The sequence below is a fragment of the Lepidochelys kempii genome, chromosome 3 (genome assembly GCF_965140265.1).
Source record: "Lepidochelys kempii isolate rLepKem1 chromosome 3, rLepKem1.hap2, whole genome shotgun sequence".
Lineage (NCBI taxonomy): Eukaryota > Metazoa > Chordata > Testudines > Cheloniidae > Lepidochelys > Lepidochelys kempii.
In genome coordinates, this window is record NC_133258.1 from 9,510,917 (window position 1) to 9,526,373 (window position 15,457).

At 50.3% G+C, this 15,457-nt stretch overlaps 1 protein-coding gene across 1 annotated transcript in view; it reads right to left on the reverse strand.

Annotated features, from left to right (window-relative positions):
• Positions 1-1,732, reverse strand: part of XKR6 (XK related 6) — a 288,705-nt gene extending 286,973 nt beyond the window's left edge. The window contains 2 exon segments of the mRNA XM_073335671.1: positions 1,013-1,495; positions 1,497-1,732. Of these exon segments, the coding sequence (XP_073191772.1) occupies positions 1,013-1,495; positions 1,497-1,732 (719 nt within the window).
• Between the last annotated feature and the right edge of the window lie 13,725 nt (positions 1,733-15,457).

Consider the following 15,457-nt stretch of genomic DNA (forward strand, 5'->3'; position numbering starts at 1 on the left):
TTCTGCCAGGGGTAGAAATGAGCGAATCCCTATTTATGCCACATTAATCTATTCAAACTATGTCCACATGTGGTGGGGACCACTTCTCCCCATACCCTGAGCTAACCCTGGTGGAGATTGACCAGTTTCACCTCCTAACCCCAGCTGTATGCCATGGAACAGTCCCCTCTGGCTCAGAAACAATTCTTCCTCCCGTTTACCTGCGGACCCATACGACAGAGTTCTTTCTCCCTGTGCAGGAATGACCTCCACCCCACATCATCATCATCATCTCCTCCGCCTCCCTGTAGGGAGACCTACACTCTAGAGCTCTCCCTGTGGGTGGGATTCACCCCTACCCCCATAATCCTCCCTTCCCCATCTCTCCCCAAACCCATCCCCTGCTGCTCCCCTTCTGTGCAGGTGTAGCAGTGACTCCCCCTCTCCGCAGCCCCTTCCCCCCCAATGTAAGTGGGGTGTGACCCCCTATCCTCAAACCCTTCCTCCCCATGTGTGTAGCGGTGACCCCCTCCCTCCCCAGCCCCTTCCCCCCAATGTAAGTGGGGCGTGACCCCCTATCCTCAAACCCTTCCCCCCCATGTGTGCAGCGGTGACCCCCTCCCTCCCCAGCCCCTTCCCCCCAATGTAAGTGGGGCGTGACCCCCTATCCTCAAACCCTTCCCCATGTGTGCAGCAGTGATTCCCCCGCTCCCCAGCCCCTTCCCCCCAATGTAAGTGGGGGTGACCCCCCCTCCCCAGCCCCTTCCCCCCAATGTAAGTGGGGGTGACCTCCCCCTTCCCCCCAGTGTGTAGCGGTGACCCCCCCTTCCCAGCCCCTTCCCGCCCCCCCAAGTGTGTAGCGGTGACCCCCCCCCTTCCCCGCAGTGTAAGTGGGGTCCCTGACCCCCCCCCCTTCCCCGCAGTGTAAGTGGGGTCCCTGACCCCCCCCCCTTCCCCGCAGTGTAAGTGGGGTCCCTGACCCCCCCCCCTTCCCCGCAGTGTGGGGGCGCCTCCCTGCCGGCCCCCGCCTTACCTCCAGACCTGTCCCATCTGCAGCAGGTGGATGACGGCCTGCCAGACCCAGACCGAGAGCCTGCAGAGGCGCTGGGCCCCCGGCGTGGGGGTGCCGGCGGCCCCCGGCCGGCGCCCGACGGCGCCCATCATGGGCGGCCCGCGGCTGCTGAGGCCCTGCACGGCGCCCAGCCCGCCGCCCGTGTAGTCCTGCACGAACCAGCGGAAGCTGAGGATCTGCACCAGCACGGAGGGCAGCAGCACGAAGGCCAGGGTCAGGCCGCACCACACGTAGTCCCGCCGCCCGTAGTGGTGCAGCGCCAGCCACAGGTCCGTGCCCACGTCCCCCAGCAGCACCAGCAGCGCCAGCACGATCCACAGGCAGTCCAGCCACGGCCGCTCGCCCCCGCCGCCCCCGCCGCCGCCGGGCCCCCCCGGGGAGTGCGGCGGCCCCTCGGAGGAGGAGCCCGGGGCCAGCGGGTCCGTGCCCCCCGCCGCCGCCGCCGGCCCGGCCCCCCGCCCGCCCCAGCAGGCTCCGCAGGCAGGCGCTCCGGCAGCCCCAGTAGCACGACGAGGTGTTGCAGCAGTGGCAGATGTGCAGGGAGCTGCTGCCGCCCTGCTCGGCCGCCCCGTCGCCGCCGCCGCCCCCCGCCGCGGCCGCCGCCGCCGCCGCCTCGTCCAGGTTGTGCAGCTGGGCGAAGCCGACCCCCGCGCCCCCGCCGCCGTCCGACTTGGCCGCCATCTTGCTGCCGCCGCCGCCGCCGCCGCCGCTCGGCGCTCGCCCCGCTTCTCCGGCCCCCTCGCCGGGCTCCCCCCCCACCACCCCCCGGCCGCCGCCGCCGCCGCTTCCGGGGGAGGCGCTTGCCGGGCCCCGCGCAGGATGGAGGGGGGACCCCTAGCGCCCGCCCGGCGAAGCGCGGCTCCCGCGCCGCCCGGGAGCTGCTGCAGCAGCCCCGCCCCCACCCACAGCGCCCGGGACCCCCCCCCCAGCCCAGGCCCCCCCCCGCGCCAAGGGCCCCCGAGCTCCCCCGGGACCCCCCCCAGCCCAGGCCCCCCCCGCGCCAAGGGCCCCCGAGCTCCCCCGGGACCCCCCCAGCCCAGGCCCCCCCCCGCGCCAAGGGCCCCCGAGCTCCCCCGGGACCCCCCCCAGCCCAGGCCCCCCCCCGCGCCAAGGGCCCCCGAGCTCCCCCGGGACCCCCCCCAGCCCAGGCCCCCCCCGCGCCAAGGGCCCCCGAGCTCCCCCCCCAGCCCAGGCCCCCCCCCGCGCCAAGGGCCCCCGAGCTCCCCCGGGACCCCCCCCAGCCCAGGCCCCCCCCGCGCCAAGAACCCCCGAGCTCCCCCGGGACCCCCCCCCCCAGCCCAGGCCCCCCCCCGCGCCAAGGGCCCCCGAGCTCCCCCGGGACCCCCCCAGCCCAGGCCCCCCCCCCGCGCCAAGGGCCCCCAAGCTCCCCCGGGACCCCCCACTTCAGCCCTCTTGTACCACGGACCCACTATTCCCCCAGGACCCCACACCCAGTCCTCTTGCACCAAGGACCCACTGTTCCCCTGAGATCCACCACCCCAGCTCCCCTAACCCCTGCACTAGGGACCCCCTCGCCCCAGCACCCAGCTCTGCTACCCCCTGCGCCCAGGGCCCAGCCAGGCAACCTTCTGTTCCAGTAATGCCAGCCCTGGGACCTAGCTATCTGCCTCCCACATCCCCCATCCCACCCCCGTCTTCCACTGCCCCAGCCCTGCCATCCCCTCCCCAGCTCCACCAGCTTCCCCTGCCCAGCATTAGCTGAGCTGCCCCTCTCTGACCCAGTCATGGGACTCGCTCCCTGCTCTGCCTTTCCCTACACCCCCCACGACCAGGTCCCACTGACCCCAGCCCCACACCTCTGAGGCCCTGCTACTCTCCACCCCTAGCGATGCCCAGGGACCTTCTGCACTGGCTGACCACACCTCATTACCAAACCAGGGTACTGCAGACCACCAGCTCCCTGAGCCCAGTTCCCCTGCCTCCTAGATACCATCTCCCCTGGTTCCCACTACCCCCAAGTGTCCCCCAGCACCTCAGCCACCCCTTGTCCCCCCAGATACATACTCCCAGGTGGCTTCCTCCACCCTTTGGCCCCCAGCTACCTCCACCACCCCAGACCCCAATGGTGCCTTCACAAATCAGCCTCAGTTACCTCAGGACACTCCAAAGCCATGCACCTCAGCTCCCAGTGCTTCTCACATCACCTGGTTCTCCTAATCCCCTTGTCATTATCTAAGCATAAAGCCAGCCCTATGCTCCCCCCTTTAGTTCATCACTTGCTGTTTAACTTGGGTGGGTATGGGGAGCCTTTCCTCCATCTCTTGAGGGCTGCCAGGTAGCCATCCCATTCATTGCCAAGGGACACTGACCAGCCTAGCTGCAATGGTATGGAGCAGGCGTTCCAACCAGCTCATCCTTCTGTCCAAGGATCCTGAGCAATCCTGGGCCAGCATTTCCACCTCTCAAAAGGAAAAACCACCCTCCTAATAGCAAACAGAAGAGCTAGCTTCCTGCTTGGACTTTATAGGCAGAGCCTGGGGAAGCTCCACCCCCAGAGTGGGCAGGGTTTTCCCATCCTTAGCCCTGACCTTGGCTATGAAAGGCAGGATGCTTCAAAAGACCTGTTTATAATAAAAGATAGAGCCCGGCTCCTTAGTCTTTCCCTGGATTGGGGTTGGGCGCATCTCTCTTTACACCTATTTTGGTGGGAAATTTAGCCATTGGTTCCATCTCCTCTGTTTACTTGCACTTGCTTTTATTCCATGCTTGATCTTTCATCCCTATATTGGCTCTTTTGTATGCTCAGATGCATTTTTCTCTTCTTGGAAGTTCACTGTCTCCCTGTAGACTCTCCTTCTGTTTCTCTCTTGCTTTTTCTGCACAGGCCTGTATGCTCCCCTTTGGGTATACTCTCCCCTTCCGTTTTCTGCATCTGTTTCCATAGACATGCCCTCCCTTTCTGGTTCTCCATGGCTCTCCATGCTCTCTTTGTGGGCAGGTGCTTCTCTCTTTCCGAAGACCTATGTTTGCATGTTCTGTTCTTTCTCTTCCTGAAATTACATTGATGGCAAATACCAAAAAGGATTTGCCAAAGGGATCAGATAATGTGGTGGTAATGTGTCATTTTGCACACGGCAAAGCTAATCTCAAGGGGGGGAAACTAAGAAAAAGTACATCCAAACAGTTCCAAATGCTGTGTTGCTGTAGCTGTGCTAGTCCCATGATATTAATGGTGAGGTAGTAACTTTTATCGGACCAATTTCTGTTGGTGAGAGAGAGAAACTTTCCAGCTACACAGAGCCGAGGAAGAGCTCTCTGCAAGCTTGAAAGCTTTTCTCTTTCACCAGCAGAACACGGTTCAATAAAAGATAATACCTCACCCATCTTGGCTCACAAATGCTAATGGAAGAGAGGGGAGAAATCGCTTGAACTTGAGAACAGTGAGAGAACTGTAGTAAATATTAAACAAAGTATAGTAGGAAAGGGATCTGTGAAACAAGTCTGTGGCCCTTTTCAGATGATTCATGGGAAGTTCAAAAGTTCTATGAAGTTCTAAAACATACTGCTGCTCTTGAAATAGTCAGGTGAGCTGGCACTCGAGAGCCTGAGGACAGGAAATGAAAAGAAAAGCCTTATATATTGGCTAGGCAGTCACTCGCTCTCTGTATGTGGTCAGGTCAGAGGTCATTAGTACTACACGAGAACCTAACAAAAATTTCTTTAGGTGGCGAGCAATACTATTAAACATTCTTGGAACAAAGAGAACATGATAGAATACTGCAGGACCCCATGCTACAGACTTCAAAGGCCACAAGATTTTTCTTGTTTTCTGCTGACTTAAGCCATGGTGTGAGACTAGGCAGAACTATGAATATGGAAATAAATGACACTGAGACCCTAATCCTCTGTCTTGGCTGACAAAAATTAACTTACACTCAGAGGAGAAATACTAATATTTGGAAAAAGAACAGGAGCACTTGTGGCACCTTAGAGACTAACAAATTTATTTGAGCATAAGCTTTTGTGGGCTACAGCCCCCTTCATGAGATGCATAGAATGGTTCTTTTTGCTGATACAGACTAACACGGCTGCTATTCTGAAACTTATATTTGGGGAAAAAGAAAAGGAGGACTTGTGGCACCTTAGAGACTAACAAATTTATTTGAGCATAAGCTTTTGTGGGCTACAGCCCCCTTCATGAGATGCATAGAATGGTTCTTTTTGCTGATACAGACTAACACGGCTGCTATTCTGAAACTTATATTTGGGGAAAAAGAAAAGGAGGACTTGTGGCACCTTAGAGACTAACAAATTTATTTGAGCATAAGCTTTCGTGAGCTACAGCCCACTTCATCAGGATCATTCTTCTGCCTTGCAATTGAAAAGCAAACCAAAGAATCAGTAGGCCAATTGTGAAGAGGAAGGATTCTGAGGCCTCTTATTGTGAGAAGCATCTTCATTGTGGATTAAATAAACTGTTTCACAGTCTTAAAGGTGGGTGGAAACACTTCTACTTTATACCATAATGCAGTTGGTTACATTTCATTTTAAAAAGGATGCACAGAAAGTACTCTGCTGTTTATTTATTTATGTAGCACCATAGGTGTATGCTGCATGGCATTGACACATAAGGAGGCCAAGACCCTTAACAATCTCACTGACACAAAAGCAATTCAAGATCAGTTAAGATCCAGCGCAGACAACGGATGAACAGAGAACCAGAGTGGACAACAATTAAGGGGGGGGCCAACAGTGGAAGGCTAACCGAGAGAAGAGGTTTTTAAGGAGAGATTTGCAGGAGGAATAGGAAGTTGCTTTGCATGAGGAAGAAAAGATCTTCCAAGTCAACAGAGGAGTGCGGGGGGGGGACAGAGGTGTCATGAAGTCAAGTGTTGGATAAGGAGAACAAAAGGAGCACTAAAGAAGGGGAAAAAAGTATCACTTACTGTACAATAGTGACCTTGTTTAGGAAAGAATTTCATTAGACATAGCCTTTTTTCCCCCTAAGCGTGATGGACTATAGAACAGGGACATTCTTGTCAGCTGACAGCATCCAGAGACTTTTTTCCTAATAAGTGATCCTCTTGATGCATAAAGAGAAATTTGATTTAAAAATTGTCTTTCTTTCTGAAACTGTTTAACCTATTATTGCTACCTAAAATTACTCTACCCGAAAGAGATTAGAGAAAATAATTAATCTCTCTATTTTTGTCCCGTTTATTTACTTAGTGTATTTTGAATGCTCTCTGTGGGTAGTCTGTTTCCCTGTGTATAGTCAGTTTTCCCCTCATCTCCAAAGGGGGTTTCAAAAGCAACAAAGAAATCACACAGAAAAATGATAAAAGACAAAAACACCATATCACCAATGGGTGAACGCTTTTCATAAAACCTTCACTCCAATTCTGACATCATCCTCAAAGGAAACCTGCTTCAAGACAAGCCTGGGAGCTTAAACTCACAACTTTGCTAGACACTAAAAATCATGCTCTTAATAAAGACACTGGATTCATAGCTTATTACAACAATCTGTAACCCACAAACCCCCCCCCCCTTTTTTTTTTTTTTGTTCTATGACTGCAGGATTGTTAACAGGCTACTTCACTTTGCATAGCCTCTTACAACCTGTCTTAACTAGTTATGCTAAACAGCCTATGTATTTTAGCTGTGACACTCTCTGTACCTTTCCCACACCTGAAGAAGGAGCTCTGTGTAGCTTGAAAGCTTGTCTCTCTCACCAACAGAACTTGGTCTAGTAAAAGGTATTACCTCACCCACCTTGTCTCTCTAATATCCTGGGATCAACACAGCTCCTGCAAACAAGGGAGAGAAAAACATTTAATAAAAGAGGAAGCTGTGATTACAAAACCACAGACACTGGAAGGGGGAACCTGGGGAAGATGTAGTGGTCACTGTGGGACTGAAGAGGAGATAGAATGCAGGAGAAGCCCTGGAGGAATTTTAGTTGACTCAGGCAGAATCCCCCTGGGGAACCCAAGGCAGGGCACATTGAAGCAACAGCACTGTCAACCTTTGATCAAGGATGCAGCGTTCTCTCTTCTCCCACATCCTGTGCCACAGGGGTGAGGGAAGGGGCACACAGTCCCACGTGGCTAGCTATGCAAGCCACACTAGCCAGGAACAGTGGCTGCACTCTACAACCTCACCGTGGATGGTTACTGCAACTAGGCGCTAGGGAGATTTTTTGCCCCTTCACCTTTGAGGAACTGCACAGGGCTAATCACAATTCAGCCCTGATTATGCTACTGGTGTTTATTTAAAGCTAAAAAGCAAGGTGATGGGGAAGTCACTTATAATCTGTCTCCGTAGATATATAGGCTAATATATACATTTGCCATCGACGGGCCAGCACCTGAGTTTTTGTACACCATTTACACCAGCTGAGGATCTGGCCCGCTCATGTTATGGATAATGATAATTAAAAGGTTTATTTTAAACATTGTAGCAAGGGTCAGAAAAACGACATCTTTGCACATCATATAATTTTCCCCTCAATTATTTCCAGGGTTGCTCAGTGTACAAGTCGACAGGAGAGACTGAGGGAGCCCCACTCAGTTTACAAGTCAAGCAAGAGCGTGCTCACTGATGGCACCGCATGCTCAGCACAACACAACAGCTGAAAATCAAACTCTTATTTCTGCTTCATGCAGCATCACCAACAATAAAGCATCTTTAGCTGGAACTTAGCAGGGGGCTCTGTTGCTCAGGCATGAGGCAGTGGGGAATCCAGCTCACTCTTCCATGGTGAGAGAGAGAATCTCTGCTGTACTGAAAGTTGGAGGTGTTGGTAAACCAAGCAGATACAGTATGAGTTTGACTTAGAAGACACTCGGTGGTCAGTTCACCGGCCGATTAACTTACATAGTTTCTATCTGCCTGACTGAGTGCTAATGCACACATCAAGGAGAACAGATGCCCCATAGGGAGCATATCTATGCATTAACAAGGTGCCGTTTATACAGTTATTTGCCTCACCATAATAACACTGCTTCAACAACACGTGGTGGTGGTAGGCAAGACACAGCAGCGGCAAACCACTATGGATTGAAAATCCAGCTCAGTTGTACTAAGAACCAAATCCAAAGAAATAGGAAGAATATTTGGTTAAGGCTTCAGAAAGCATGGTGCTTCAGGATGCCTTTCATTTTAATGTTATAGGCTTGTCCTTGACTCTTAATGTAAAAAATGCATGTGATTATTAAGCATTATCACTGAGGATTAATGAGTCTGCATTAGCCTCTACTGGTGTCGTAAAACAATTGGTCAGAGTGTAGGCTAGCAGTCAGATAGGGGACTGGTTCTCAATTCACTTCATCCCTGATAAATTATTTATGATTTGGGGTAAAACTTGCTGGTTTTGAGCGAGTTTCGCTCTCCTAGGAAGAAGGATGGTTTTGTGATTACAGGACAGGCCAAAGAGTCAGGTAAGATGGGTTCTAGCCTTGGCCCCGTCACTGAGGGTGGGATCCATGAAGGTACTTAAGTGTCTAAACCACAGACTTAGCCACCTACATCTTGGATTTAGTCACCTAAGTCCCAGTTTTGCCTCCACTGTGATCCACAAAACTGCCACTGTAGCCTGTAGGAACCTAAACCCACATAGCACTTACCTTCTGTAGAGTAAAAGTTCCCTTGGCACAAGGTTTCTCCCTCTGGGCATGCACCTTACTGCCTTGCTCTAGGTATCCAGGAACCTATTTCCTGCCTAAGCCCCAGAGCAATTCACAAATCACAAGAAGGAAAGTACTCATCTGCCATCCGGGTCCCAATCTGGTAGGCGTCCTCAGGTCCCCTTCAAAATCTGGCCAGAGTAGGAGGTGCCCACCTTATAGCTTTTAGCCTATTGGTTAGAGCACCCATCTGGAATGTGGGAAACCCCGATTCAATTCCCACCTCATCGTGAGAGAGGGAGAAAGCATTTGGATAGGGGTCTCCCATCTCTCAGGAGAGTTCTGGGATATTTTGATGTGAGGGTCCCTCAGTCTCTCCTGTTGAAGTCTGTTCCACTTTGGATAAAGACAGCAAGAGAAGTTGGAGCAGGGGCACCGGACCCGGGGTCTCCAAGCTCACACATGGGGGCCCTACCCCAGTATTTATCCACAATGGAACAATCATTGGGCTCTGCAGCCTGGACATCAGCCCCTATCTCTGACAGAGGGGCAGAGCTTAGCACACACCCCCTCTGGTCAGCATCTCCCATTGGCTAACTTAGGGGCTCCCCACCTAGTGACTTTTGTGGAGCACATTCTAAGGAGCCTAGCTGTCCCCGTTCATTGTACAACTCTTGGTGAATTTAAGAGTTCCTGTAAATTTGGGAAACGTGACTGTGTGTGTTATCAAACTTTGCAGAGTGCGATTTCTCTGATTATCTGAATCTTCACGGTGCTGACACAGTTTATTTAGCTATTTTCAGTCTTCTGTTAATCTCCTGAGAGCAGCAACAGGTTTCATTCATTATAGTGCCTCAAAAGGAACCAGTATCTCTGCTTCAGAAACATGCTTTCATATGACATCTTCCTTGTACAATCAGGTAATTTTAGTGACATCAGGTATGCAATCATAGGGCCAGACTGGACTGTCCAGTGCGGGAGAGGAAGGATGCAAGAAGCCTTCCTTCCTCACTGCCTAGCCACAATTGCAGTCCTCCTCCCTGTCGCCAGCCCATCCCTCACTAACCCAAGCTTAAGCACAGCTCCTTGATTGTGCCTCCTGGGGCACAAGTTTCCCTGAAGCAAGGGTGATCTCACCCCCCTCCACATCAGCCAGTAGAGTTGGCCAGCCATGGAGGGGAATGTATGCTGCACCCCTTGGGAATTGTAGCAGTGCGTGTGTCCTTCGGAGCATCTGGGAGCTCCAGCCTGGGTGTGGCATTGGGACCACCCCATGAAGGGCTTTTAGGACGCATAGGCAATTGCACAGACTACCCCGTTCCCATGCAGGACCTGTCTGAGAAGAAGCAGCAGCAAACCCACTGTAGAACCCCTCTAACCCCTTCAACAAGATACTGTGAGGGACTTAACAATACTGTGGTGAACTGTTTCTAAAGTGGCTGTCAGATCTAAGAGAGCTGCCATGGCCATCTTCTCCCTTTTCATTGCTAGAAGGAGAGAAGCAGCTACTGAGCAACCGTTGCAGTTGTGTGCCCTGGTCTGAACCCAGAATGACGGGGATCAGAGAAACGGTAAGTATCCAAGCATAGATGGAGTTGCAGTACAGCCTCCTTCTCAATTACTTGCCATAAACACTGGCGGTTAGAGGCAGTGGGTAAATAATGAGATTGTTAACTTCCAAGGTAGTTTCTTGAGCAAGGGCCTAACGACGGCTAACAGCTTGCTCTCCTGAAGGGCAGTACGAACAATAGACTTAATGTCTCTCCACTGGCTTCAACTGGCCATGAAGTGCATGACTGGTTCTCACAGGTGGCTGGCTGCCACCCTCAAAGCACAGCTAACTTCTCAGTAAGTGAAACTGAATGAAAAGCAGGTTTCAGAGTAGCAGCCGTGTTAGTCTGTATTCGCAAAAAGAAAAGGAGGACTTGTGGCATCTTAGAGACTAACCAATTTATTTGAGCATAAGCTTTCGTGAGCTACAGCTCACTTCATCGGATGCATAAAAGCATCAGAAACATGCTTTCATGTGACACCGTCCTTGTACAATCAGGTATTTTTAGTGACATCAGGTATGCAATCATAGGGCCAGACTGGACTGTCCAGTGCGGGAGAGGAAGGCTGCAAGAAGCCTTCCTTCCTTACCGCCTAGCCACAATTGCAGTCCCCCTCCCCGTCACCAGCCCATCCCTCACTAACCCAAGCTTAAGCACAGCTCCCATCACAGATGACCTTCTTCCCTCCCATGTCGACACTGCGTGCATGGAAGCGGTCGCCTTGACCACTGTGTCAATAGCTGTTGTGAATGACATATGGTGATATCGTTCCTCAAGATGATTGATCCAACTGGAACTGCCTATACATATCTTTGAGCGGAATTTGGACCATGGAACAGGATTTTATGCCATAATCAAAATGATATCCCTCTGGACAGTGAACTCTACTCATCCTCATATTCATGTTAATAACTGAAAATCCTGGGAACCCAACCAGCCCCATGCATGTGACAGAATCAAGCATTGTCCCATAATTAGTACTGCAACTGCAGAACTGTTAATTAAATCCATGACCTTTTCTAGTCAATCAGATAAGGACGGGATGTTGCATTAAGCCTAACCTGCTTGGATCTCTCTTGGAAAACAAGAACATAGTTGCTAGCTATACCGGTTATAGTAACTACAGCGTCTCCAAAGTCTGCCTGTTCTTCTTTGTCCCTGTTGGTGAACCATTGGCCCATGCCCTCGCCTTCTCTCACCAGGCCCGCTGAGAGAAATCTGGGGCTTGGGTACACCATATTCACCCCTCCCATTTCACTTTATTTACACTGACATTACAGATGTTTTGTGGGGAGGGGGGGGGGCTGTGCTTGGGGCCTTGGTATAATTACTAGGTTACTAACTCCCCTCCTCTCTGTCCTCCCTTTTTCACATTCTTTGAAAATATTGTAGTGGGAATCCTCTTCCCCTCCTGCCACTCTGACTGTGTCGCCTCCCCACCATCCCCAGGTCCCTTCACTGGCTTCCTTTCTTGTCCCAAATTAGGGTCAGGACCCTCATTCTCACTCTCTGGCTCAGCCTTTCTCCTATACACCTCGGAAGCCCTTCCTGCTCACTAAGGTCCACCCATTACTCTCCATTTAGAAAACATTTTCCACTTATAAAACACTGATTTCCCCCTCTCTGTGGTCTGAGTAGAGCTGTTTGGGCCTGATGCTGCACCTATTAAAGTCATTGGGGGGTTTGCCCTTGCCTTCACTGGGAGCAGGATTAAGCCCATAGTCCTTATTCTGGTAAAAATTCCCCTGTGTATTAAGTAAGAATTTAAGAACTCTGGATTAGGGACTAGGAAAGATTCTTTTTTAATCCCCTACCCTATGCCACCCTGAATACACACACACACATCATCTCTCTGTTCTTTTACGTCCTTCATTAACTTAGAATCATAGAATCATAGAATATCAGGGTTGGAAGGGACCCCTGAAGATCATCTAGTCCAACCCCCTGCTCGAAGCAGGACCAATCTCCAGTTAAATCATCCCAGCCAGGGCTTTGTCAAGCCTGACCTTAAAAATCTCTAAGGAAGGAGATTCTACCACCTCCCTAGGTAACGCATTCCAGTGTTTCACCACCCTCTTAGTGAAAAAGTTTTTCCTAATATCCAATCTAAACCTCCCCCACTGCAACTTGAGACCATTACTCCTCGTTCTGTCATCTGCTACCATTGAGAACAGTCTAGAGCCATCCTCTTTGGAACCCCCTTTGGAACTTGACCTTGGGCAAGTCACTTAATTTCTGTGTCTCCATTTCCCCATCTGTAAAAAGAGGAGAACAATACTTACCCACCTTTGTAAAGCACTTTGACAACTATGGTTGAAAAATACTATATAAGGTCTTATCTACACTACTGCCGTCAATTCATTATTATGCTTCAGTTCAATCAAGCTCTGTTTGTCATCATCTCATTTTTTCCTTTCACCTGCAGTGTCTGTCTGTCTGATCAAGGTTTTTAATACCGTGCCCATCCCTACAATATCTGACCACTCTATTATAGCTTCCTCCATCTCCTGCTATGTACAGTATTTCTGCAACTATTAATTAAACAACCGAAATTTCTCCTCAAGTTATCAGAATAAAGGGGTCAGCCTGCTGCCGCAAAAGCAAATGTGTGGCTTGTCCATAATTAATCTAAATTATTCAGGAAAATTATGCTGATTCTGTGTTGATTTGCTTTTGTAATGTCACCACTGGGACTAAAGATCTGCACCCCTGTCCATTGTATCCCACGCTCATTTCAATCATTGTATGTTGTGGTATTTGCGAACAAAGATTCAGTGAGGAAAAAGTCTGAAAGGTGACAAGCACCACCGTAATTCATTAATACCATTGACAACAACACCCGCTCCTCCATTATGTGAAAATAAACAATCACCTACGGCACATACTGCGTATAGAAAATCGATACAAAAGGCAGAAATCTACTCTCGTTTGCACTGTCATAAAACTGGAGTACCTTCCGCTGGTTTCAGTGCAGATACTCTCGGCCCGGGGATCAACGTTGATGTAAATGGAAACAGAATCCAGCCCCATATTTTTAACATGGAAATGCAAATCCTTCATCGTTTGCTTATATCTGGGGTTATGAAGAAGATTAACTTTGTCCTTGGTAGATAACTGAAGCAATTTACATTTCAAAAAATCCTCAGCTGTAAATTCCTGCCTTTGATATTTCTCTGATTCAGAGTGTGCATTACCCCTCAAGCAACAGTAAATCAGTGCCTCCCACAAAAATTAGCCTACTGAACCTGCAATAAACCCTGTGTAGTAGGGGTGGGTACACATGTTTGCCAAGTGGGCTGGGCTAAGGAGTTAAATTTCAATAAAAATGCTTTCTCATAAATACAAGCAAAGAAAGAGTCATTGGAACTTGACAAACAAATTTGGCCCCCGATCCTGCAAAGAATTACTCATGTACCTGAGCAGTTGTAATGCTGCCAAACCCCGGTCGCCGGCGGGCAGGATCAAACTGCGGACTTCTGGAGCTTAGTGCATGAGCCTCTACCACACAAGCTAAAAGCCAACTGGCTGCTAGCTAAGGCTGTAGAGCAGACTCATTTTAGCTCTTTCTTGAAGTGGTTTTGGTGCCACTAGATGGGCCACAACACCACACCCAGAAGGTGTGTGGGTTACACAGCCCTATTGGAACGCCTTACTTTGCTGGATCAGGGTCCTATTAAGTGCCACATGCTGGAAATATGCATACTTTGTTCCTGACAAATAGCTGTGTGTGTGTTAACAACAGAGCATCGCAGTCAATTTGTGTAGTTTGAAATGGGCCTTTTAAAAAGCATGGGCATATTCCTGCCCAGGAGAAAAATTTGGGAGTTACTTGACATTTGATTATGTTACATTCCAAAGGCAAAAACCAAATTGCTCTTCAAAAGTATTTCTGTAATGCAGAAGCCCTGTCTAGCGAAGGAGATTTAACAGCATCCAGAGACGGAGTGACTCTGTCAGAGACAGGCAAACCTCCACAAACTCCAGTTTGACTTGGTAGCAAAATTATAACAAGGAGCTCCCAGAAGCCCCTGCAGCATACTGTAGCACTAGTGTAATATGCAGGGAGCAGCGGCCTTTAAGTAGCTAGCACTAGCATTCTCAATGTCCCGCCATTATCTGTGGCTGAGGCTGGTGTGCAAATCGAGAGATTCTGACACGCTAAGCTGGAGCAAGGAGAAGCTAGCCACAAGCGGGTATTTTAGCTCTATTCGAAACAGAAATGTATCAATGTCTGAGAAATGGGAAAGGCCTGAATTGGTAGAGAAAATAGCTTTCTAGTCCATGAATAAGGCTAGACTGTGGAGCCGTTCCACATGGTAATGAATGAATGCCTAGGCCCAGGGTACTTATCCACTTAACTCCTATTGATTTCAGTGGAAGTTAGGAGCCCAAATACCCTACAGGAGTAGTCCCATTCCAGTCAATTGGCCAGCTCATGTGAGTAAGCGGTCACTGTCAGGAGGCCTGCGCAATCTAAGGCTCCTGCAGGACACCCGACTTCACATAAGCCTAAGATTCTGGGATCTTTTTAAGTATAATGCAAATTATTTATCTCATTTAAATTCTTTAATCACATGCATGACTTTGGTCTCACTAAAAGAAAAGGAGTACTTGTGGCACCTTAGAGACTAACCAATTTATTTGAGCATGAGCTTTCGTGAGCTACAGCTCACTTCATCAGATGTTTACCGTGGAAACACTCACTGATAGCCCCACTGAAGCCAGGGAGACTACACAGGCCAGCTGGGGGGCAACTGGAATTTTGCTAAGGAGAGGGTCCAAGTTAGCTACCCAGCCACCCTAAGTGAGTGTGGCATTGAGAGCTGGTGCATGGGATTGGAATGCAACTGAAATTTGGCCTCCAGGGAGGGGCTCTGCTGTTATGCCACCCAGCCCTGCTCAAAGGCCAACCGCCCCTTCCTCCCGCTGCATTACACCCGTGCAGGTGAGTAAAAGTTCCCCACCCTGCAGTAAGTGTTTTGCAGGATCAGGGTTCTTTGGGTGAAGGAACACTTTTGAATACCCAGATCCTCAAAGGCGCTTAGATGTTCTGAGCCCCAGTCATTATAATAGAATTGATTATTGTTCTCTTTGTCTTCTCCTGGCGCTTCTGAGCCTTGTGTCATGAAACATACAGACTGTGAATCCCGTGATGTAATATGCACAGTAAAATCACATAGGGCCGAATTCTGCCCCTCTTCCTTACACGAGAGTAATTTATGCCACAAACAGTTGCACTGAAGCGGAGTTGAGGTGAACTGAAG